Consider the following 26,289-nt stretch of genomic DNA (forward strand, 5'->3'; position numbering starts at 1 on the left):
TTCCCTGAGACAAAAGCTGCAAGAACCTAATAATGTTGCCCCAGTGAAGGGACTGCATTTATTCATTTGTTAATGTACTTATTAACTTTAAAAAGATGTTTTTTCACCTACCAAGTCCTGGCCAAAATGTAATTCTCCATACAATGTATACCCTTAGACAAAGGACCCAGGGGAGACTTCCTACTTGGATCTTCATCTTTGCCAGAAGATACTTTTTACTGGTGCTTTTTACTCCTGTATTCTTCTCTTTCTAATAAATTCCTATCTTTGGTCCGTGGGTTCATTCTTCGAATCTCCGAGTCTGGTAACAACAAGGCTGCTCCTGTCTTTGTCTCTCATCTTTACTTGCCTCCACTTGGCCTCCTTGTTGGAGAAGTCTTTGTCGGACAGTGGGGAAGTTGGGATCCACCCTCCTTCACAACTTCCTGATGCTGCCTCTTCCTTTTGTTGCTGGATCAAGGTGTCTGTCCACCTGTCACCCAAGCCAATCAATGGAGAAGCAGGTAAGTGATCAACAGTTCTTATTTACAGAAAAGCCAGCAATTGCAGAGTGCAGTGGGGATATCTCCCCCAAAGAACTGCTCCATCCTCCTGTTTCTCTTTTACTTGTATTCTCATAGAAAAGTAAATATCAGCAATGTTAGTCATCATCATAGTATACATTAAACAGTGTCCTCTTCATAGGTTACATATCTTTCCATCTTAAAGCAGTTATATCTTCAAAGCATTTTTACTCTAGACTAAATTTATAGTTAGTCACTACTTTACTGGGTACACACACTGCCCTGGGTCTTGAGTAGTACCATGGAGGCCAGTTCCCCAACTTATTTATGATGTCAGGCCTTGGAAGTGAATAAACAGTCTCCAGATGTCAGCATGTAGGCTCATCCAGCATTGTTAGGGCCTGAGCATCAGTGCCCTGCATGAAATGGGTGTTCAGGTTAACAGTGGCTGGTGATACTCTGTTATCCAGACTCCCCGTAATCTACTGGGGCACTCGAGGGCCCTTTGGCATTTCCTAGTTCTGATCATTGCAGGAAACTTTGGATCTGGTCTGCAGTACAACAGGTTGTCCCAAAGCTAAATATATGCATGCATTTTGGGGTGGGGTATGGGGGACGCTGTTGTCTCACTCTTTTTACTTCCTTCCCTGACCTGTTGCCTTGGTATCTCCTGCATCAGCTCCCAGGAGCCAGGGTGAAATATGAAAAAAAACTATAAAAGCCTAAGAAAGGAAGCCATGTTGGTGACTCCCAGTGTTGGCTTGATCCCAGCCAGGAAAGGCCACGTAAGGGAGGTAGCTGCAAAGACACTTGCTCCCTGAGTTTGGCCATGTGAACCACTGACCAGACACTGGTTACTTGTCATGATACTTTGAGATTTATTATTTTTTCAACTCCACAGTTTAAAGTATATATGTACAAAGTTTTGTTATCATTTTAAATGTAGGTAGCCCCATTTTATTATCTTTAACAACCTTGCTGACTCTAAAGTCCCATTCCTTGGTGCTGTGGCCCCTTCCATGGTTCCTGGAGCAATTATGTCTGGTGCCTATGAAGCTCCTTTGGGCTAAAGCTGAGGAGAGGAGGGGCCATAGTTCCTACCCAGCCATCCTCAAGGATGGCCCCATCCTGGTTCTGCCATCCTTCCATAGACACATTTTCTCCATATCTGGCGTCTGTGTGCTCAGGTATCAGCTCTACACGTTCACCCCATCTGAACAAACTGACATGTTCACAAGGGTTCCAGGACTGCCTGCCTTTGCCCTTCTACTCCTGTGCTCTCATCCACCAGTGAAGCAGGTCCTGGCATTCCCGTCCTTCTTTCCTCCTCACTCCTCTAGTCTTTCTTTTCTTTTCCTTTTTTTCTTCTAAAGTTCTTTTTTTTTTTTATTTGCAGTTTTTGGTTGGGGCCAGGTTTGAACTCACCACCTCTGGTATATGGGGCCAGCGCCCTACTCCTTTGAGCCACAGGTGCTGCCCAAGGGTGATTTTCAATACATTCGAAATTGTCATTAATGTTGCTACATGTTTTAAGTGAAAAAAATTGTACCAGCCACTTCTAATGGGATCTGGCTTACTCTTTTTATTAATTTTCTATTGTTGCCATGTAAAAAAAAACTTTATCTTGTTATGCCCAGGAGTCTCTCAAAAACCATACTGCCAGACAAGTCAAATTTAAAGAGGAGTCCTTTTATTAAAGAGCCGGCCAGGGACTGCCTCAGTGTCCCAACATGGGGTTTCTGAGAGCAGCCCCAAATGCTTTAAGGGGTCGGGTTTTTAGGGCTTGGTCTGCATCCTGGTTGGCACGCAGGCCGCCCAGGTGCAGCTGGGTAGGTTAGCAAGCGTTGTACAGAAGCAGAATTTTGCAGTATTGTTTCAGTACTTTTCCCACCTGGTATTTCTTGAAGGTCAGTCTGGGGACAGTTGGTACCTCCCAGACCATTTCTCAGGGAGTTAGTCAAGTAAGAAGTCAGTGAGTACTTTTCCATCTATCTTGGGAGTGAACCAGACTTACTTCATTTTGTTGAGGGCTTGCGGCCTAGAAATTTGTCAGGAGTTAACTGGTATTTTTCCATCTTAGTGTAGGTCTAATATTCCCCATTGGTTTTAGGATTATAAATCAAATCATTGATTTTATTTTGAATGTGGGTTGCTTGTACTGTATCTGATTATGAGCACAAACTTCCTTCTGGGTGTTTTTATATTTATAAAAGTTATAAAGGAGATACTCTTTGTTTTATCTCAGTGGTATGGGTACATAGATTAAATCCTTCCATCCCTTTTCCCAAAGTTCAAAGTTTAATTAAGACAAGTCCCACCAGGAGTTTCCTCAGGTTTCAGCTGTGCATGAGCCAGCCAGCTCCCAGCTGGAGGAGGGCATGTTGACTGTTTTAAAAGTTACCTTTGTTGGCTTGGTGCCCATACCACAGTGGTTATGGTGCCACCCACATACACCGAGGCTGGCGGGTTCGAACCCAGCCCAGGCCAGCTAAACGACAATGATGACAACTGCAACAACAAAAAAATACCCAGTAGTTGTGGCAAGTACCTGTAGTCCCAGCTACTTGGGAGGCTGAGGCAAGAGAATCACTTAAGCCCAAAAGTTGGAGGTTGCTGTGAGCTGTGACGCCACGGTGACAAAGGTGGCATAGTGAGACTCTGTCTCAAAAAAAAAAGTTACCTTTGTTTTTCACAGAGCAGTGAAGCTCTCTTTAGTCAGCTGTGAGGAATTCATTGTGTGTGGTCAGGATAATGGTATAAAGTCCTTTCTATTTTGGTTTGAGGGGGACTGGGTTTTGATTCTTTAGAGAGAAAGGATGTCTATAAAAGATAAAATACTAAATAGAACATGATTAATTATTTAAGTTGAGATCTTTCTTGTTATTTTTTCTAGGGTTTTTATCTGTTCAATTTAGTGGGTGTTTGTTTGTTTGTTTTGATGTGTACAGTTTAAAAGGCGTGGCCAGGTCAGGGAAACCTGGCATCAGGACTGCTCACAGTTTTTCTTTAGTTTCTTGTAGGCTTTTGGTTGGACAGATTTTTATTTAATTGGCCTATTTTTTTTTCTTAGTAACATTATATAATGGTTTGGTCAGTTTGTATGTTTTCTACAGTATTTTACAGAAATTTTCAGGGTTTTCATTTGGCTTCTGCATGACCTCAGCCACCTTGCCTATGCCTGTGGGTTTCTGTCTCTTTTATACTGACAGAGATGAAGTCAAGGTTGGGTTTAGTGTAAGAGAATAAAACCCTTTAGAAGTTACCTATAAATATTTACAAGTTCTGGATTTTGAGCCTAAGGTTTACATAATGAGAACATTAGTATTCTTATTTATAAACTTAGTACAGTTCTTAAGATCATACTTAGTTTAAAGAGTTCTTGCAGAACTGATTTAAAGTTCTGGACAATTTAAGAGAATATTTATGAAAATCAGTTGGGTGTGGGGTCACTTATGAGGTCATGTTACAGTCACACCATTTACTGGAAAATTTTTATTCAAGTTCTAATTTTTCCTGAAGTATCTACATAGTCATAGCAGATAATATTTAACATTGCACAAAATTTTTCAGTGTAGTCAACAGGCAATCTTTGTTGAGCCTTAAGTCTTCAGAATAAATATAATTGCTGTATATAATTTTATATTTTTTGGCCAGTTTCTTAGCCCCATTTAATAGATTAGTAGAACAGTTATGTCTCATTTTATGAGTTGACATTGCAGACAACTGCAAGGATGGAATTTAATACAGGTGGGCCACAGACTTTTTTTTTCTTGAATTATTTTTCTTTCCAATTTCTCTCTTTTTAAAGACAAATTACAGCAGAACTAACTTAGTTGTTAAGTATACTATACCTTTAGTATACTGGGTTTGATTATTTGCATAAAGTGCAATGAGAATAATTTTTTTTTTGGTTTTTTGGCTGGGGCTGGGTTTGAACCCGCCACCTCCGGCATATGGGGCCGGCGCCCTACTCCTTGAGCCACAGGTGCCGCCCAATTTTTTTTTTTTTTTTTTTTAATGAGACAGAGCCTCAAGCTGTCACCCTGGGTAGAGTGCCATGGCATCACAGCTCACAGCAACCTCCGACTCCTGGGCTCAAGCAATTCTCTTGCCTCCACCTCCCAAGTAGCTGGGACTACAGGTGCCTGCCACAACGCCCGGCTGTTTTTTGGTTGCAGCCCTCATTGTTGTTTGGTGGGCCCGGGCTGGATTCGAACCCATCAGCTCAGGTGTATGTGGCTGGCACCTTAACCGCTTGCCGAGCCGCAACAAGAATAATTATTAGCCATCTAGGCTTTTCTTTAAAATTGGCTTTTTTGGGCAGCGCCTGTGGCTCAGTGGGTACAGCAATGGCCCCATATACCAAAGGTGGTAGGTTCAAACCCAGCCCTGGCCAAAGAATAGCCAGGCATTGTGGCAGGCACCTGTGGTCCCAGCTACTCAGGAGGCTGAGGCAAGAGAATTGCCTAAGCCCAGGAGTTGGAGCTTTGAGCAGTTGCTTTGAGCTGTGATGCCAGTGCACTCTACCAAGGGTGATAAAGTAAGACTCTATCTCTAAAAATAAATAAATAAATAAAATTGGCTTTGTTGGAACATTTTATAAGGAATCTCAGGTTAGACTTGAAAGCCTTTCACGAGCCCAGGTTTCATCTGTGCCATTAGATATCTGTATGCATTGGGTAATTTCATCTTCTCTTTAGGTTCCCAAGCATATTTTGATTCCTGGACCCATCAGAAAGTGACCTTCATTACTTATCATAGATCAGGAAACATTACTGATGAGTATTTGGCTAGTTTTTTTCAAAGGGCTCTTTTATTGGCCTTATAAAGTCAACCTTAATTCCTTAACATAGTCTGGACACTTTTGGAAATGCTTTTCCAGTCAAATCTTTGGTAAAATAATCAGTATTTTCAGTATGTTCTATAGAACAAAACAGATTCTGGGTCGGTGCCTGTAGCACAATGATGATGGCATTGGCCACATGCACCAAGGGTAGCAGGTTTGAACCCAGCCTGGGCCAGCTAAACAACAATGACAACTGCAACAAAAAATAGCCAGATGTGGCAGGTGCCTGTAGTCCCAGCTACTTTGGAGGCTGAGGCAAGAGAATTATTTAAGCTCAAGAGTTTGAGGTTGCTGTGAGCTGTGATGCCATGCTGTCTCAAACACACATGCACACACACACACACACACACACACAGATTCTTATTGAACTTATGCAAATAACTGTATTGTTAGAGATTAAGAATATTTACAAATCGTTTTTAAATTCCCAGAGAAATCAAGGAAAGAGAAAAAAATAAATGTTTTAAATTCTGTCTATAACATACATTGCTGAAAGTTACAAATAGTTTAAGAGAAAGAAAATGGTTTTCTTGACTTTGGGAAAACAGAACACAGAGAATCAGCAATGTTTCAAACAAAAAGTAATAACAAATTAACCCAGTTTCATGTAACTGATTTCTGTTCTGTTTGAAGGTAGGTTAGCAATACTCATTGACATGTTAACTTTGTGGGGTTTTTTTGTTTGTTTGTTTGTTTGTTTTTTGCAGTTTTTGGCTGGGGCTGGGTTTGAACCAGCCACCTCCAGCATATAGGGCCAGCACCCTACTCCTTTGAGCCACAGGTGCTGCCCTGACTTCAGTTTTTTTGAAACAGAGTCTCACTATATTGCCCTCCATAGAGTACTATGACATTACAGCTCACAGCAACCTCCAACTCTTGGGCTTAAATAATTCTCTTGCCTCAGCCTCCCAAGTAGCTGGCACTACAGGTGCCTGCCACAATGCCCGGCTATTTTTTAGTTGTAGTTGTCATTGTTGTCTGGCACACCTGGGCTGGATTGAAACCTCAGTGTATGTGGCTGGTGCCATAGCCTCTAAGCTACAGGTGCTGAGCTGACATGTTTTTTTTTTTTTTTCCAACATGTTAACTTTTATTTATTTAAAAAAAATTTTTTTTTTTTTTGAGACAGAGCCTCAAGCTGTTGCTTTGGGTAGAGTGCCATGGTATCACAGCTCACAGCAACCTCCAACTCCTGGCACAAGCGAGTCTCCTGCCTCCACCTTCCAAGTAGCTGGGACTACAGGTGCCTGCCACAACGCTTGGCTATTTTTTGGTTGCAGCCATCATTGTTCTTTGGCAGGCCCGGTCTGGATTCGAACCCGCCAGCTCAGGTGTATGTGGCTGGCGCCTTAGCCACTTGAGCCACAGGCACCGAGCCTAACATGTTTACTACTTAATTAAAGTTCTAGAAGTTTGCTTTTAGTCTGAAGGTATTTAATTTTCAAAGACATCAGAAATTTGAATTCAAGAAAATTCATCATTCTCTCTTAATATTTCTCTGAAGGACAAACTTTGGACTCAATTACAAAAAACATTTTTTGAGATGAATTAAAATTATTACTGATATATATATATACTAAGACTAATATATTATTATTACTGATATATATACTAAGACTAATATACACTAAGACAGACCAATATTTTATAATATTGAAATATACATATGAATATAATTCATATAAAATTAACTTCTATTTCATATTTGACAATGTTTCCTGTATATTTTTAATATATGAAACAAGCCTAATATGTTTTTTGAAAAATAACGAATTTAGAGTTTTGATTTTGGAAAGTTTGTCAAATATCAAAGGTTTAAAATATTTTTTTCAACAAGATTATAAGTCACTGGGGAGTGGAGCAAAATGGAGGTCAAGTAACAGCTTCTTTGCAACCAGGAGCAGTGGGATTGGGCAGAGAAGACTCCAGGCATCTTTGGCTTGTGGGGTCTTTCCAGAAACAACCCTTTGGAGATGCAGGGAGATAGTGAGGGACTTTTGGACCCCAGGAGGAGGACAAAAGCAGTGGAGAAGGGGCAAGTGGTTGCGAATGAACTGCCTCAGCTGTAACTACAACAGCAGTGAGCCTGCAGACAGGGAAAGCCTTCCCTGTGGGTTGTTTTGTTTGCTTGGGCACTTGGTTGAAATACCTTGGGAGAACTTAGGCAAGAGTGCAGGTGACTTTAAGCATTGTCCAGGGCATGGGACTGAGCTGCTGGGCTGAATGGAGATAACATTGTTCAGCTCTGGGCCATGGGTGCAGCCATTGTGGGAGAACTGTCCCTGCAGGTTCCACCCTCAGGCTCTCAGAGCAAGGCTCGGGCTGGAAGACATTGGGCGAATGATCCAGTGACTGTGAGCAGTGCCAAAGGCCAGGACTGAAACACCAGTGAAGAGCAGAACTTTTAGTGTTTGGCAGTGGGAGGGCTGCTTTGCAGCCTTATCCCTCAGGGGCATACAATTAGACCAGTTTTGGCACACCGGATAAGTGGGCAACCATTTGGAGAGCTCCCAGTGACACGTGCTTTCTTGAGAAACCTGATTAGCCAGGGTTAACAGTTTAAAGTGTCTTCTAAGCATGCTGGGGAGAGATTTAGGCTCTCAACCTTTCAGGGTTTGAGGGAGAAGTTATCAGCAGAAGCTTCCAATCTCCATCTCATACAGCTGTATCAGAATTGTGATTAGCATCTCATACCCCAGAAGATCACCTGTTGCCCAGACAATATTCAGCAAGCTATATAAAAAGCTTTGCTTTTGGATTTTTTTTTCAATCCCCCCCCCCCAGAGTTTTCTATTTTTTTTTTCAATATATAACTTAAGATTTATTCATTGGGTTCCACAATGGTTCACTGGAATGACGTTTTCCTCTCTGCTGTCCTCAGGTTGTTTGGAATGGACCTGAACAAGGTGATCCACAGTAGGCTGGCAGCATTTCAATTAACAAAACCTTACTTAGACATTGGCTGCTGAGAGGCCCTGCCAACTCATGTCTCCCAGAAGTCGGGACAGGGGAAGATGGGAGTCATCTATCTTCACCACACAATGTAAGGATCTGGCATTTTAATTCCTCAAGAGACAAATGCATCTGCAGATCTGCTGGGAATTGAAGTAACCAGTGTCTGATGCAGCTTTCGTTTTGATGATGCTGGTGTACCCGGAGAGCTCAGGGCAAGGCGTGATGACTGGGAGAGGCTTGAAGGCCAGTGACTGGAGAGCCAGGACTACTGCAGAGCAGGGGCTTTCCAAGGAGGGCAATCCCACCCCTCAGAAACAGTTGGGTTGGCAGCATTGGAAGGAGTTTTATCGTGGGCCGAGCACCACTGCCATCTGGATGCAGCACTTTCAGATTAAGCCTTGACGAATCAGAGCTCAAGACTAGAAGCCCAGAAGGTCTATTTTTTTTTTTTTGTAGAGACAGAGTCTCACTTTACCACCCTTGGTAGAGTGCCATGACGTCACAGGACTCACAGCAACCTCTAGCTCTTGGGCTTTTGTGATTCTCCTGCCTCAGTCTCCCGAGCAGCTGGGACTACAGGCACCCATCACAACACCTGGCTATTTTTTGGTTGCAGTTCAGCCGGGGCTGGGTTTGAACCCGCCACCCTCGGTATTTGGGGCCAACGCCCTACTCACTGAGCCAGAGGCGCCACCTGATTTTTCTATTTTTCTTTCTTCATTTTTCTGGTGTAATATCATTTTCCATTGTTCCCTTCTTTAACAATGAGAACTTCATTTTTGCTAGTGTTTCTCCCCCTGTTATTTGGTTTCCCCCACCCCCAACTTTATCCTGTAAGATTTTCTATTTGTGGGCGGCGCCTGTGGCTCAGTGAGTAGGGTGCCGGCCCCATATACCAAGGGTGGCAGGTTCAAACCCAGCCCTGACCAAAACTGCAACAACAACAACAACAACAAAAAAGTAGCCAGGCGTTGTGACGGGCGCCTGTAGTCCCAGCTGCTCGGGAGGCTGAGGCAAGAGAATCACGTACGCCCAAGAGTTAGAAGTTGCTGTGAGCCGTGTGACGCCACGGCACTCTACCGGAGGGCGGTACAGTGAGACTCTGTCTCTACAAAAAAAAAAAAAAAAAAAAAGATTTTCTATTTGTTTGTTTTGATTTGATTTATAGTATTTTTCTCTTTCCTCTCTATTTGGTGGAGGTGGGGTACCGTGTCTGCTCAGGTGGGGCTGGCAAAGAGCTGTTGATATCAAGGGAATCACCCAACCCAGCAACCCAGAGGTTGGGGGTTTTAAATGTGTGGGTCAAAGTACCCTACTGTACACTTTTATTACTCATGTCTCCTTCTTTCTGTGCCTTTCTTATTTTTGTCAATATTCCCTTTACTCACCCCCTCTCATTTCTCTTTTTTTTTGGGACAGAGTCTCACTATGTCACCTTTGGTAGAGTGTCCTGGCACCATAGCTCATAGCAACCTCAAACTATTGGGCTTAGGCGATTCTCTTGCCTCAGCCTCCTGAGTAGCTGGGACTACAGGCGTCCACCACAGTGCCTGGCTATTTGTTGTTGTTGTTGTTGCAGTTGTCATGGTTTAGCTGGTTTGGGCTGGGTTTGAACCTGCCATGTTTGGTGTATGTGGCTGGCATTGTAACCACTGTGCTATGGGCGCTGAGACTTTTTAAAAAATGTTTTCCCCCTTCTTGCTCTACAATCCTCTCATGCATTTAGTCTTGTACCAAAAGGACTCATTGAACCCTTAGGCCAGAGGCATGGTAACTTAAAGAGAAAGAGGAAAATTAGGGCAAGGAAACAGATAAAAGAAAACACTCATGAGGAAGAATTGTTGTACGAGGGATCATGGAGTGACTGGCGCCACAGGTGTAAAGCCCGCTCCTGAAATAGTATGAAAGCAAGAAACGGCTACAAGTCCATGATGGCAAGTAGCAATATTCTTTATTTTCAGCCAGCTTAAATAGCCAGCTAGTCACGTACACACTGTTGATCTATAATCACCCAATAGTTTTACAAAATGTATAGTAAAATCCAATTAACTTTTTCTTGGTGCCTGCTGATTAACTAATATACATTTTTCTAACCCATAACAACTATCACATGAGTTATACATTAGCTGCTTTCCTTGTGAGCCAATAAGCCACAAAACCACAATAAAGAAAGAGTAGATTGTTTCTTAAAATCTCTGGAAACCCATAACAACCTGAGGGGCAGAAACTTAGTATCTCTCTTAACCATGGTCCGGAGGCCGTACAGCATATTGATTGCATGACTTGCATGCATCAGCCTCTGGGAGGTATCTCTGGGAGTGGAGTTTTTGCTCCAATGCTCTCAGGCCTAACAGCAACATTCCAAGGTTGCCAGGCCTACAATGAAACCTAGGGCAGTGAGAAATCTAAACTGCTTTTCTCAGGCCACTTGGGCACAGAGCATATAGGCTTTTAGCCAATAAATAATGAGCAGAAAAATCCTGGCAACATGAAAAACCAGTCCAGAGCAACCCCCCAAGGGACCATGAGGTAGCTACTGCAGAGGATTCCATCTATAAAGAAATGTTAGAAATGACAGAAGGGGAATTTTAAATACAGATGGTGAAAACAAAGAAGGAAATTGCTGAGAAACTTGAAAATAACCAAAAAGAGATCCAAAAACAGAATCAAATAAGAGATGAATGATATGAAGAATATAGAAAGGATATAGCAGAGCTGAAGGAACTGAAGCAGTCAATTAGGGAACGTAGAGATGCAGTAGAAAGTATCAACAACAGATTAGACCATGCAGAGGAAAGAATCTCAGAGGTGGAGGACAAAGCTCTTGAGATAATTCAGATAGTTAAAGATGCAGAAAGAGGGCGGTGCCTGTGGCTCAGTTGGTGAGGTGCCAGCCCCATATACCGAGGGTGGTGGGTTCAAACCCGGCCCCGGCCAAACTGCAACCAAAAATAGCCGGGTATTGTGGCAGGTGCCTGTAGTCCCAGCTACTTGGGAGGCTGAGGCAAGAGAATCGCTTAAGCCCAGGAGTTGGAGGTTGCTGTGAGCTGTGTGATGCCACAGCGCTCTACTGAGGGCCATAAAGTGAGACTCTGTCTCTACAAAATAAATAAATAAATAAATAAATAAAGATGCAGAAAGAAAGAGAAAGCAGAACATTCACTGACAGAATTATGGGACTTTATGAAGTGTTCAAACATACGAGTTATAGGAATCCCAGAAGGGGAAGAAGAATGCCCCAGAGGAATGGAAGCCATACTAGAGAATATATAAATTAAAATTTCCCAAATATCACCAAAGAATCTGACACACTCCTTTCAGAGGGATATCAGACCCCATGTCACCTCAACTCTCACAGAGCTTCTCTAAGACACATTGTCATGAACCTGTCCAAAGTCAAGACAGAAGAAAAGATTCTGCAAGCTGCCAGGAGTAAGTGCCAATTGACCTATAGGGGCAAATCCATCAGGGTGACTGCAGACTTCTCTAATGAAACTTTCCAAGCAAGAAGACAATGGTCATTTACCTTTAATCTACTTAAACAGAACAATTTCCAGCCCAGAATTCTGTACCCTGCTAAGTTAAACTTTAAAATTGACAGAGACAGAGAAATCAAATCTCTTACTGATATGAAAACATTGAGGAAATTTGGCACAACAAAACAGGAAATATTTCAACCTATTCTACACACTGACCATCACAATGGACCACCAGCAAAGTAAGCACCCAGAAATTAAAGGACAGAACCTAGCTTCCACAATGATGCAAAAGATAAAACCAAGCAATGAACTTTCACAAAATAAGATGATTAGAACACTACCACACTTATTGGGTGGCGCCTGTGGCTCAGCGGGTAGGGTGCCGGTCCCATATGCCGGAGGTGGCGGGTTCAAACCCAGCCCCGGCCAAAAAAAAAAAAAAAGAACACTACCACACTTATCAATTATCTCAATAAATATTAATGACTTGAATTCTCCCACTGAAGAGGCATAGACTGGCTGATTGGATTAAAAAACAGAAACCACCCATTTCCTCTCTGCAGGAAACACATCTAGCCTCAAAAGACAAATTAAAACTCAGAGTTAAGGGTTGGAAGACAATTTTTCAGGCAAATGGAATACAGAAGAAAAGAGGGGTTGCAGCTTGGCACTTATACTTCAAGCAGCTAAGGTGCCAGCCACATACACCAGAGCTGGCAGGTTTGATCCAGCCTGGGCCTGCCAAACAACAATGACAACCACAAGCAAAAAATAGCCAGGCATTGTGGCAGGAGCCTGTAGTCCCAGCTACTTGGGAGGCTAAGGCAAGAGAATTGCTTAAGCCCAGGAGTTGGAGGTTGCTGTGAGCTGTGATTGCCATGGCGTCATAGGGGCAACAGCTTGAGGCTCTGTCTCAAAACAAGAAAAAAAAGAAAGAAAGAAAGAAAGAAAAATAAAAGAGGGGTTGCCATCTTATTTTCAGAAACAAGTGGATTTAAAGCAACAAAAGTCAAAAAAGACAAAGATGGACACTTCATATTGGTCAAGGGAAAAATACAAGAAGATATTTCAATTATAAATATTTATGCACCCAACTTAAATGCTCCCAGATTCTTGAAACAGACCTTAATTAGTCTGAGCAATATGATATCTTATAAGACCATAATAACAGGGGACTTTAACACTCTTATTACAGAGCTAGACAGATCCTCTAAACAGAAATTAAACAAAGATATAAGGGATTTAAATGAGACCCTAGAACAACTGTTGTTGATAGATGTATATAAAACACTCCATCACAAAGCCAAAGAGTATAAATTCTTCTCATGGGCCATGGAACATTTTCCAAAATTGATCATATCCTAGGACACAAAACAAACCTCAACAGAATCAAAAGAATTGAAATTTTACCTTGTATTTTCTCAGACAACAAGGCACTAATGGTGGAACTCAACTCCAAAGAAAATGTTCAACCTTACACAAAGGCATGGAAATTAAACAATCTTACAGTGAATGACAGTTGGGGGCAGGAAGAAATAGAAGAAATTATTAACTTTCTTGAGCATAACAACAATGAAGACAAGCTACCGAAAACCTGTGGGATACTGCAAAAGCAGTCCTGAGAGGAAAATTTATCACTTTAGATGTCTACATCCAAAAAAAAGATTTTTTCTTAGAAAAAGAAGAACAATCTAAGCCTAAACCCAGCAGAAGACAAGAAATATCCTGGCTTGGCGCCTTGTAGCTCAAGTGGCTAAGGCACCAGCCACATATACCAGAACTGGTGGGTTCGAATCCAGCCCAGGCCTGTCAAACAACAATGACAACTACAACCAGGGCGGTGCCTGTGGCTCAAAGGAGTAGGGCACCAGCCCCATATGCTGGAGGTGGCAGGTTCAAACCCAGCCCTGGCAAAAAACTGCAAAAAAAAAGACAACTACAACCAAAAAATAGCCAGGGATTGTGGTGTACACCTGTAGACCTGTAGTCCCAACTACTTGAGAGACTGAGGCAAGAGAATCACTTAAGCCCAGGAGTTGGAGGTTGCTGTGAGCTGTGATGCCACAGCACTCTACCCAGTGTGACAGCTTGAGACTCTGTCTCAAAAAAAAAAAAATGAAAAAAAATGAAATATCCAAAATTAAATCTGAGAATTAATGAAATTGAAAACAAAAGAATCATTCAGGGTGGCGCCTGTGGCTCAAAGGAGTAGGGCACCGGCCCCATATACTGGAGGTGGCGGGTTCAAACCTGGCCCCAGCCAAAAACTGCAAATAAATAAATAAATAATCATTCCGGAAATTAATGAAATAAGGAGTTGGTTTTTTGAAAAAATAATTAAAATAGATAAACCTTTGGCCAGACTAACTAGAAATCAGAAAGTAAAATCTCTAGCAACTGCAATCAGAAGTGATAAAGGGGAAATAACAACAGATGCCACAGACACACAAGAGATTATCTCTAAATACTACAAGAAACTCTATGCCCCAAAATTTGACAATATGATGGAAATGGATCAATATTTGGAATCACACCCTTTCCCTAGTCTTAGCCAGGAAGAAATAGAACCCCTGAACAGACCAATTTCAAGCACTGAGATGAAAGAAATAATAAAAAATCTCCCCCTGACTAAAAAATGTCCTGGTCCAGATGGCTTCACACCAGAATTCTATCAAACCTTCAAAGAAGAGCTTATTCCCATACTGCAGAAATTATTCCAAAAAATTGAGGAGGAAGGAATCTTCCCCAACATGTTCTATGAAGCACACATCAACCTGATACAAAACCAGGAAAAGACCCAAATAAAAGTAGAACTTCAAACCAATTTCACTAATGAATATAGATGCAAAAATTCTCAACAAAATCCTAGCCAATAGATTACAGCTTATCATCAAAAAAGTCATACATCATGACCAAGTTGGTTTCATCCCAGGGATGCAAGGATGGTTTAACATATGCAAGTCCATAAACGTTATTCACTGTATCAGCAGGAGCAAAAACAAAGATCATCCTAGAATATGATCCTCTCAATAGATGCAGAAAAAACATTCTATAAAATCCAGCATCCTTTTCTAATTAGAACACTGAAGAGTATAGGCATAGGTGGCACATTTCTTAAACTGATTGAAGCTATCTATGACAAACTCACAGCTAATATTTTACTGAGTGGAGTAAAACTGAAGGCTTTTCCTCTTAGAACTGGAACCAGACAAGGTTGTCCTCTGTCACCTTTACTATTCAACATAGTGCTGGAAGTTCTAGCCAATACAATTAGGCAAGACAAGAAAATAAAGGGAATCCGAATGGCAGCAGAGGAGGTCAAACTCTCCCTCTTTGCTGATAATATGATCTTATACTTAGAGAACCCCAAAGACTCAACCACAGACTCCTGGAAGTCATCAAAAAATTCAGTAGTGTCTCAGGATATAAAATCAATGTCCACAAGTCTGTAGCCTCTGTATACACCAATAATAGCCAAGATGAGAGGCTAATTAAAGACACAACTCCCTTCACCATAGCTTCAAAGAAAATGAAATACCTAGGCATATACCTAACAAAAAAGGTAAAGCACCTCTATAAAGAAAATTATGAAATCCTAAGAAAGAAAATAGCAGAGGATATTAACAAATGGAAGAACATACCATGCTCGATACTCAGCTGCGGGGCAGCCGGTCCAGAACAGAGGAAGAGATAACATCAAGATGCCCAAGAGTGAGGAGGGGAGACAAGATGGCGGACTGAAGCCAGCTTTCAACAAAGGCTCCCGTCCAGAAGGAGAGTTAAGGGATAGGAATTTAGTAAGTATCCTGGTGGACTTGAGCCTCACCAAGAGAGAAGGCTGAAGAACGCACATCAACACCGCTGAGGCAAGTTGTGATCACAAGGACGCAAACAAAAGGTACAAAATCCACCACCAAGTGGACGGGAGTCCCCCTCCCCCATGAGACCGGCTCAAGAGCCCCACAATTGAACAAGCGGGCAGAAATTAAAGGCCCTCCCACTACACTCCACGGGAGAGACCTTCTAAAAACTGGACCTACCTCCCCTACTGGGGTGCCATGGCGTTCTCCTGCCGGACATAGGGCTGAATAAAACTTTGGGAATCCTTTGCCGGCAACCCTGAATCCCCGGTGCTCCCCTCCCGCCCACTGAGGTCTGGAGGCCTGTCCCCCAGGACTTCGGATCCTTGGGTGATTTCTCAAGGGGAGTGGACAGTCCCTGAGTTGCGACTGGTCAGCATTGACTCTGAGGCGTGCGAGTGAGGAGAGGGCACCGGGCTGAGGGGGAGTCACGCCTCGCGGCACTTCCCTGCGGTGCAGTGCACCAACCCTCCCCGGGCATACAGGGCCCAAGACCGAATAAGACTCTGGCCTCCCCGCTGAGAGCTGAGAACCCCTACTCTCACTCGGGGTCTGATGGCCTATCCCCCAGGAGTTCGGCTCCTTGGGTGATTTCTCGAGGGGAGTGCACAGTGCCTGAGCTGCGTCAGGTCAGCGCTGACTCTGGGATACGTGAGCGAGGAGAGGGCACTCTGCTGAGGGGAAATCAAGCCTTGGCAGCACTTCCCTGTGGTGCAGTGCACCAACCCTCCCCGGGCATAGGGAGCCCAAGACTGAATAAGACTCTGGCCTCCCCGCTGAGAGCTGAGAACCCCTACTCTCACTCGGGGTCTGAGAGCCTATCCCCCCGGAGTTCGGATCCTTGGGTGATTTCTCGAGGGGAGTGCACAGTGCCTGAGCTGCGTCAGGTCAGCGCTGACTCCGGGACACATGAGCGAGGAGAGGGCACTCCGCTGAGGGGAAATCAAGCCTTGGCGGCACTTCCCTGCGGTGCAGTGCAGGAGCCCTCCCCGGACCGTAGTATTGCGTAAAACTGAATGAAACTCTAGCTTCCCCCCCCCACACTCCCAATTGGGGTCTGGGGGCCCATCCCCCAAGAGTTCTGATTCTTGGGGGATCTCTTAAGGGGTGTGGACCCAGCACAAACTGCAGCCGCTCAGTGCTGACTCTGGGGCGCGGGACAGAGGAGAAAAGGGTCGCCTGAGTGCCCACACCAGAGCAGCAGTTCCCTGGAGGTAGATCAACAGCCATTTTTTCTTTAACGGCAGAACGCTCACTTCTGGATATTCTGAGGCCACACCCCCTGTCTCCCTGGGCAACCAGAGGAGGCCACCGGTGACGGCTCACAAACCCGGGAAGCTTCCAGGGCGGGCCGACCCAGAGAGGTGTTCAGACGCAATTCTCCAGCAGCAAAGACGTTTGAACTCAAAACAGCCCGTCTTCTGTAGGCGACGACAGGAACAGAGACAGAACCTCACAAAGTTGTCTGTTCTGTTCTGTTCTGTTAGCAGCATCCATCAGGGACGGGGCTAAGCCTGAGTGAACACCTCCTTCCCATCACCTGCATCAAACACTCAAAGATGTCAGGCCCCATCACCTCCTGCTAGATAGCGGCAGTCTGCAGGGGCCTGGCAGACTTCCTTGCGATTCAGGCAGGTGCAAACCCCTGGAGTGTCTGTTCACTGCAGGCAACTGGGTTAGCCATCTGCAGAGATACCAGTGACTGGGTCCGACGGAGGGGCAAAGTGGGGAAGGAGACATCAACCTTCCCAGACTGCTCTGTTTGCTGGGTGGCTCCTCCTGACTCCACGCTGCACTGGGGCGAGCTGTGTCAGAGGAGTCACCAGGCCCCTGTGATCCAGTTCCCAGAGACCTCTTGGACCCTTCCACCCGAGACAAGTGCCGATTGAGACAGTTGATTTGGACCTTTTGAACTGGGCTAATAGACTGAGGACTTTTCAGGCGGTACCCTGGGTGTGCGATTGTAGGAAGGTTTGATTCTCCTTTTCCAACTGGGGCAAGAGGTGGGCAGGCGGGGTGACTTAATTGCTGATTTTTCCACACAGCTGAGACTTCAAGCCAGAGTAGAAGTTGCAATAGGATCAAACAGAAACCAGCTGAAAACAAGACAGAACCACTTTGCTCCACCACACCAGACAGGGCCCCAGTTTCTCAGGCCACAACACTGTACGGGCCCTCGGTAAAACCCCAGGGGAAAAACCAAAGGGAGTAAACCATGGGGCGGAATCAGCAGAAAAACTCTGGTAACATGAATAACCAGAATAGATCAACCCCCCCAAGAAAAGATACGGCAGATGTGATTGAAGATCCCATTCATAAACAACTGGCTGAGATGTCAGAAGTCGAATTCAGAATTTGGTTTGCAGACAAGATTAATAAAATGGAATTAGGAATTCGAGGAGAAATTCAAAAATTGTCTCAAGAATTTAACGAATTTAAAGACAAAACCACCAAAGACTTAGACACACTGAAACAAGAACTTACAGCCCTCAAAGATATGAAAAATACAGTAGAATCCCTCAGTAACAGAATGGAGCAAGCAGAAGAAAGGATTTCTGACATTGAAGATAAAGTCTTCAAACGCTCCCAATCTCTCAAAGAGGAAGAGAAATGGAGAGCAAAAACGGATCACTCACTCAGAGAACTCTCAGGTAATTCGAAAAAAACCAACATAAGGGTTATAGGAATTTCGGAGAACGATGAAGTGGCTGCCAAGGGCACAGAGGCCCTTCTACATGAAATTATGAAAGAAAATTTTCCAGACATGCCTAGAGAATCTGAAATTCAGATAGCAGACAGCTTCAGAACCCCAGCACGATTCAACCCCAATAAGCCATCTCCCAGACATATCATAATTAGCTTCACTAAAGTTAACATGAAAGAGAAGATTCTCAAAGCAGCCCGGCGAAAGAAAACTATAACGTACAAAGGTAAGAATATTAGAATAACTGCAGATCTCTCTGCTGAAACTTTTCAAGCAAGAAGAGGCTGGTCATCAACTTTTAATCTCCTAAAGCAAAAAAACTTTCTTTTTTTTTTTTTTTTTTTTTGTACAGACAGAGTCTCACTTTATGGCCCTCGGTAGAGTGCTGTGGCCTCACACAGCTCACAGCAACCTCCAACTCCCACGCTTAAGCGATTCTCTTGCCTCAGCCTCCCGAGCAGCTGGGACTACAGGTGCCCGCCACAACACCCGGCTATTTTTCGGTTGCAGTTTGGCCGGGGCTGGGCTTGAACCCGCCACCTTCGGCATATGGGGCCAGCGCCTTACCGACTGAGCCACAGGCGCCACCCAGCAAAAAAACTTTCAACCCAGGATCTTGTATCCAGCTAAACTGAGTTTCATCTATGATGGAGAAATTAAATACTTCAATGACATTCATATGTTGAAAAAATTTGCCATAAGTAAACCAGCTCTTCAGGATGTTCTCAGACCTATCCTCCACAATGACCAACCCAATCCTATACCACAAAAGTAAACTCAATCAGAAACTTAGGATCAAACTCCAACTTCCACACTGGCGAAAGGATTAAAAATGTCCACTGGACCTTTGAAAAACTCGATACCCAAAATTCCACCAGACTTATCAATACTCTCCATCAATGTGAATGGCTTAAACTGTCCTCTAAAGAGGCATAGGTTAGCTGACTGGATACAAAAACTCAAGCCAGATATTTGTTGCATACAAGAGTCACATCTCAACTTAAAAGACAAATACAGACTCAGGGTGAAAGGATGGTCATCCATATTTCAGGCAAATGGTAATCAGAAAAAAGCAGGTGTTGCAATTTTATTTGCAGATACAGTAGGCTTTAAACCATCAAAAGTAAGGAAGGACAAGAATGGTCACTTCATATTTGTTAAGGGTAATACTCAATATGATGAGATCTCAATTATTAATATCTATGCACCCAACCAGAATGCACCTCAATTTATAAGAGAAACTCTAACAGACATGAGTAACTTGATTTCCTCCAGCTCCATAATCATTGGAGATTTCAACACTCCCTTGGCAGTGTTGGATCGATCCTCCAGAAAGAAGCTGAGCAAAGAAATCTTAGATTTAAACCTAACCATCCAATATTTAGATTTAGCAGACATCTACAGAACATTTCATCCCAACAAAACTGAATACACATACTTCTCATCAGCCCACGGAACTTACTCCAAAATTGATCACATTTTAGGTCACAAGTCAAACCTCAGTAAATTTAAAGGAATAGAAATTATTCCATGCATCTTCTTGGACCATCATGGAATAAAACTTGAATTGAGTAACAACAGGAATCTGCATACCCATACAAAAACATGGAAGTTAAATAACCTTATGCTGAATGATAGCTGGGTCAGAGATGAGATTAAGAAAGAAATCACCAATTTTTTGGAACAAAACGACAATGAAGACACAAACTCTCAGAACCTCTGGGACACCGCAAAGGCAGTTCTAAGAGGGAAATTTATAGCACTGCAAGCCTTCCTCAAGAGAACGGAAAGAGAGGAAGTTAACAACTTAATGGGACATCTCACGCAACTGGAAAAGGAAGAACATTCCAACCCCAAACCCAGTAGAAGAAAAGAAATAACCAAAATTAGAGCAGAATTAAATGAAATTGAAAACAAAAGAATAATACAACAGATCAATAAATCAAAAAGCTGGTTTTTTGAAAAGGTCAATAAAATAGATAAACCTCTGGCCAACCGAATCAGGAAGAAAAGAGTAAAATCTCTAATATCATCAATCAGAAACAACAAAGACGAAATAACCACAGACTCATCAGAAATCCAAAAAATCCTGGGCGGCGCCTGTGGCTCAGTGAGTAAGGCGCCGGCCCCATATGCCGAGGGTGGCGGGTTCAAACCCAGCCCCGGCCAAACTGCAACAAAAAATAGCCGGGCGTTGTGGCGGGCGCCTGTAGTCCCAGCTGCTCGGGAGGCTGAGGCAAGAGAATCGCGTAAGCCCAAGAGTTAGAGGTTGCTGTGAGCTGTGTGGTTCCACGGCACTCTACCTGAGGGTGGTATGTGAGACTCTGTCTCTACCAAAAAAAAAAAAAAAAAAAAAAAAAGAAATCCAAAAAATCCTTAATGAATATTACAAGAAACTTTATTCTCAGAAATATGAAAATCTGAAGGAAATAGACCGATACTTGGAAGCACGCCACCTTCCAAGACTTAACCAGAATCAAGTGGAAATGTTGAACAGACCCATATCAAGTTCAGAAATAGCATCAACTATACAAAACCTCCCTAAAAAGAAAAGCCCGGGACCAGATGGTTTCACGTCAGAATTCTACCAAACCTTTAAAGAGGAATTAGTACCTATACTACTCAACCTGTTCCAAAATGTAGAAAAAGAAGGAAGACTACCCAACACGTTCTATGAAGCAAACATCACCCTGATCCCCAAACCAGGAAAAGACCCAACAAGAAAAGAAAATTATAGACCAATATCACTAATGAATATAGATGCAAAAATATTCAACAAGATCCTAACGAACAGAATCCAGCAACATATCAAAGAAATTATACATCATGACCAAGTTGGTTTTATCCCAGGGTCTCAAGGCTGGTTCAATATATGTAAATCTATAAATGTAATTCAGCACATAAACAAATTAAAAAACAAAGACCATATGATTCTCTCAATTGATGCAGAAAAAGCTTTTGATAATATCCAGCATCCCTTCATGATCAGAACACTCAAGAAAATTGGTCTAGAAGGGACTTTTCTTAAACTGATAGAGGCTATCTACAGCAAACCCACAGCCAATATCATATTGAATGGAGTTAAATTGGAATCATTTCCACTCAGATCAGGAACCAGACAAGGCTGCCCATTGTCTCCATTGCTTTTAAACATTGTAATGGAAGTTTTAGCCACCACAATTAGGGAAGAAAAGGCGATCAAGGGTATCCATATAGGGTCAGAAGAGATCAAACTCTCGCTCTTCGCAGATGATATGATTGTGTATCTGGAAAACACTAGGGACTCTACTACAAAACTCCCAGAAGTGATCAAGGAATACAGCAGCGTCTCAGGTTACAAAATCAACATTCATAAATCGGTAGCCTTTATATACACCAACAACAGTCAAATTGAAAAAGCAGTTAAGGACTCTATCCCATTCACAGTAGTGCCAAAGAAGATGAAATATTTGGGAATTTACCTAACAAAAGATGTGAAAGATCTCTATAAAGAGAACTATGAAACTCTAAGAAAAGAAATAGCTGAAAATGTTAACAAATGGAAAAACATACCATGCTCATGGCTAGGAAGAATCAACATTATCAAAATGTCCATACTACCCAAAGCAATATATAATTTCAACGCACTCCCTATTAAAGCTCCACTGTCATATTTTAAAGATCTTGAAAAAACATTACTTCGTTTTATATGGAATCAGAAAAAACCTCGAATAGCCAAGACATTACTCAGAAATAAAAACAAAACAGGAGGAATCACACTACCAGACCTCAGACTTTACTACAAATCGATAGTGATCAAAACAGCATGGTATTGGCACAAAAACAGAGAAGTAGATATCTGGAACAGAATAGAGAACCAAGAGATGAATCCAGCTACTTACCGCTATTTGATTTTTGACAAGCCAATTAAAAACATTCAGTGGGGCGGGCGGCGCCTGTGGCTCAGTGAGTAGGGCGCCGGCCCCATATGCCGAGGGTGGCGGGTTCAAACCCAGCCCCGGCCAAACTGCAACAAAAAAAAAAAAAACAAAAAAAAAAAAAACAAAAAAAAAAAAACATTCAGTGGGGAAAAGATTCCCTATTTAACAAATGGTGCTGGGTGAACTGGCTGGCAACCTGCAGAAGACTGAAATTGGACCCACACCTTTCACCATTAACTAAGATAGACTCTCATTGGATTAAAGATTTAAACTTAAGACATGAAACTATAAAAATACTAGAGGAGAATGCAGGGGAAACCCTTGAAGAAATTGGTCTGGGTGAGTATTTCATGAGGAGAACCCCCCGGGCAATTGAAGCAGCTTCAAAAATACACTACTGGGACTTGATCAAACTAAAAAGCTTCTGCACAGCTAAGAACACAGTAAGCAGAGCAAGCAGACAGCCCTCAGAATGGGAGAAGATATTTGCAGGGTATATCTCTGACAAAGGTTTAATAACCAGAATCCACAGAGAACTCAAACGCATCAGCAAGAAAAAAACAAGGGATCCCATTGCAGGCTGGGCAAGGGATTTGAAGAGAAACTTCTCTGAAGAAGACAGGCGCACGGCCTTCAGACATATCAAAAAATGCTCATCATCTTTAATCATCAGAGAAATGCAAATCAAAACTACTTTGAGGTATCATCTAACTCCAATGAGACTAACCTATATCACAAAATCTCAAGACCAGAGATGTTGGCATGGATGCGGAGAAAAGGGAACACTTCTGCACTGCTGGTGGGAATGCAAATTAATACATTCCTTTTGGAAAGATATATGGAGAACACTCAGAGATCTAAAAATAGATCTGCCATTCAATCCTGTAATCCCTCTGCTGGGCATATACCCAGAAGACCAAAAATCACAACATAACAAAGATATTTGTACCAGAATGTTTATTGCAGCCCAATTCATAATAGCTAAGTCATGGAAAAAGCCCAAGTGCCCATCGATCCACGAATGGATTAATAAATTGTGGTATATGTATACCATGGAATACTATGCAGCCTTAAAGAAAGATGGAGACTTTACCTCTTTCATGTTTACGTGGATGGAGCTGGAACATATTCTTCTTAGTAAAGTATCCCAAGAATGGAAGAAAAAATACCCAATGTACACAGCCCTACTATGAAACTAATTTGGGACTCTCACATGAAAGCTATAACCCAGCTACAACTTAACAATAGGGGGAAGTGGGAAAGGGGGGGGTGGGTAGAGGGAGGGGAATCGGTGGGATCACACCTGTGGTGCATATTACAGGGGTATTTGCGAAACTTGGTAAATGTAGAATGTAAATGTTTTGCAACAGTAACTGAGATAACGCCAGAAAGGCTATGTTAACCACTGTGATAAAAATGTGTCAAATGGTTTATGAAGTGAGTGTATGATGCCCCATAATCGTATCATTGTATACAGTTATGATTTAATAAAAATAAAATAAAATTAAATTAAAAAAAAAAAAGATGCCCAAGAGTGAGGAAACTGTACTCCAAAATGATCCTAATGAAGCAAAGTGTAGAGCCCATAATTCTGAAACATCAGAGAAGAACCAAGAAGAGGAAGACTTCTGTTTAAATAACTACTCTCCTCGTCTAATAGAAACAATTAACGAAGTTTCCAGGATGAGCATTGCTCATGAAATCATGGTAAATCAAGATTTCTACATGGAAGAGAATGTTTTATCTCCAAACAGTCTGGAAGACAGGTTCATGGAGACATTGTACAATGTTTTTTGGGACCATTTAAGAGAACAACTCTTGAGTAATCCTCCCGAATTCACTTGTGCTCTTGAACTTATGACAGAAGTTAAGGAGGTTTTGCTATCACTGCTATTACCACGCTACATCCGCCTAAAAAATGAGATTAAAGAAGTTCTGGACGTGGATCTCCTCAAGCAAGAAGCAGAACATGGAGCCCTAGACGTCTCTCGTCTCTCTAACTACACTCTTAGTTTGATGACCCTGCTATGTGCACCAGTTCGAGATGAAGCAGTAAAGAAACTACAGAGCATAACAGATCCAGCACAGTTACTGAGGGGCATCTTCCATGTTCTGGGCCTAATGAAAATGGACATGGCGAACTATACCATCCAGAGCATTCGACCCTACCTGCGGGAATATTCCATCCAGTATGAAAGAGCTAAATTCCAGGAACTCCTTGACAAACAACCCAATCTCCTTGATTACACCAAGAAATGGCTAACCAAAGCAGCCACAGACCTCATTACACCATGGCTGAATTCTTCTGACATGCCCAGCTCCTCCAGCATGCCCTGTTCATCTCCAAACAAGGCAGCTAAGAATTCAGATCCTCCCAATCTCATAATGGTGATATACCAAGGCTACCTGAATTTCCTCCTCTGGGATCCTGAAAATGAAGAATTCCCTGAGACTCTGCTGATGGACAGAATCCGGGTCCAGGAAATGGGGTCCCATTTGTGCCACTTGACTATATTGGCCTCAGTCTTACTAGTGGCTAGAAGTTTCTCTGGTTCAATTTTATTCAACTCACCTGGATTTGTGGATAAACTGAAATGCATAACCAAGGCTGTGACTGAGGAATTTAACTCCAAGCCTGAAGAAGCTATGTTGAATGTGAGTGAACAGGTGTCTCAGGAAATTCATTGTGGCCTCAAGGACCTGGGCTTTACTGCCCTAAGCAGTGAAAACACAGTATGTCTTATAGGACAACTCCAGAACATCACCAAGAAAGAAAACCGTGTCCGTAGTATCATTGATCAGCGCCTCCTTTTGTTTCTCAAATGCTGTTTGGTTCGTGGCATGCAGGAGTCTCTGCTACACTTCCCTGAAGGCCTTAATCACATCGAAGGAGAGTTGACAGAACTAGGCCGGAAGTTTGTCAAGCTGATGCATCATAATCAGCAGGTATTTGGCCCATACTATGCTGAGATCCTAAAAAATGTCGATACTCTAGTTCAAGCACAAGAAACAGAAGTGGAACCTATCTGATAGTGCTGGACTCCAGCCATGGCAACAGGGACCCAGGAGAGAGGGCTCAGCATGTTCCTGAGATGATATCACCTGTGGCCAGCAGAGAAGCCAGCCATCTTTCTCACTACAGCCGGGATACAGGGCTGCAGGGGTCAGCATGTAAACACCAGCTGACCCAACCCCGTTGGTTAATAAACTTCTGAGCTGCAAGAAAAAAAAAAAAAAAAAAAGAACATACCATGCTCATGGCTGGGAAGAATCAACATTGTTAAAATGCTATACTTCCTGGGGCAGCGCCTGTGGCTCAGTGGGTAGGATGGCAGCCCCATATACTGAGGGTGGTGGGTTCGGACCCCGCCCTGGCCAAACTGCAACAACGAAAAACATAGCTGTGCGTTGTGGCAGGTGCCTGTAGTCCCAGCTACTCGGGAGGCTGAGGCAAGAGAATCACCTAAGCCAGGGAGTTGGAGGTTGTTCTGAGCTGTGATGAGCACTCTACTGAGGGTGATAAAGTGAGACTTTGTCTCTTAAAAAAAAAAGTCTAAACTTCCCAAAGCAATCTACAGATTTAATGCCATCCCTATTAAAATACCAACATCATACTTTCAAGACTTGGAAAAGGTAATTCTTTGTTTTTTTTTTTTTTTATGGAACCAGAAAAAACCCATATAGCTAAGGCAGTTTTTAGTAATAAAAACAAAGCCAAGGGCATCAGCATGCCAGACTTTAGGCATACTACAAGGCCATAGTGGTCAAAACAGGATGGTACTGGCACAAAAATAGAGACATAGACAGAATCGAATAGAAAATCAGGAAATGAAACTAACATCTTACAGCCATCTAATCTTCAATAAACCAATGAAGGACATACAATGGGGGAAAGCCTCCCTATTCAATAAATGGTGCTGGGAGAACTGGATATCCATATGTAAAAGACTGAAACTGGACCCACACCTTTCTCCACTCATAAAAATTGGTTCCAGATGGATAAAAGACTTAAATTTAAGGCA

General features: G+C 42.8%; 1 protein-coding gene across 1 annotated transcript; it reads left to right on the forward strand.

Moving 5' to 3' along the window:
- Positions 1-23,791: 23,791 nt before the first annotated feature.
- Positions 23,792-25,375, forward strand: LOC128595432 (T-complex protein 11 X-linked protein 2-like). Its single transcript, XM_053604055.1, has one exon. The coding sequence runs from the start codon at positions 23,792-23,794 to the stop codon at positions 25,295-25,297; it is 1,506 nt and encodes a 501-aa protein (XP_053460030.1). The 3' UTR covers positions 25,298-25,375.
- Positions 25,376-26,289: the final 914 nt, after the last annotated feature.

The sequence above is a fragment of the Nycticebus coucang genome, chromosome 10 (assembly GCF_027406575.1).
Source record: "Nycticebus coucang isolate mNycCou1 chromosome 10, mNycCou1.pri, whole genome shotgun sequence".
In the NCBI taxonomy this organism is placed as follows: Eukaryota; Metazoa; Chordata; class Mammalia; order Primates; family Lorisidae; genus Nycticebus; species Nycticebus coucang.

Coding starts and splice junctions, on each gene's coding strand:
- LOC128595432 (XM_053604055.1), top strand. CDS start 23,792: ATGCCCAAGAGTGAGGAAACTGTACTCCAAAATGATCCTAATGAAGCA.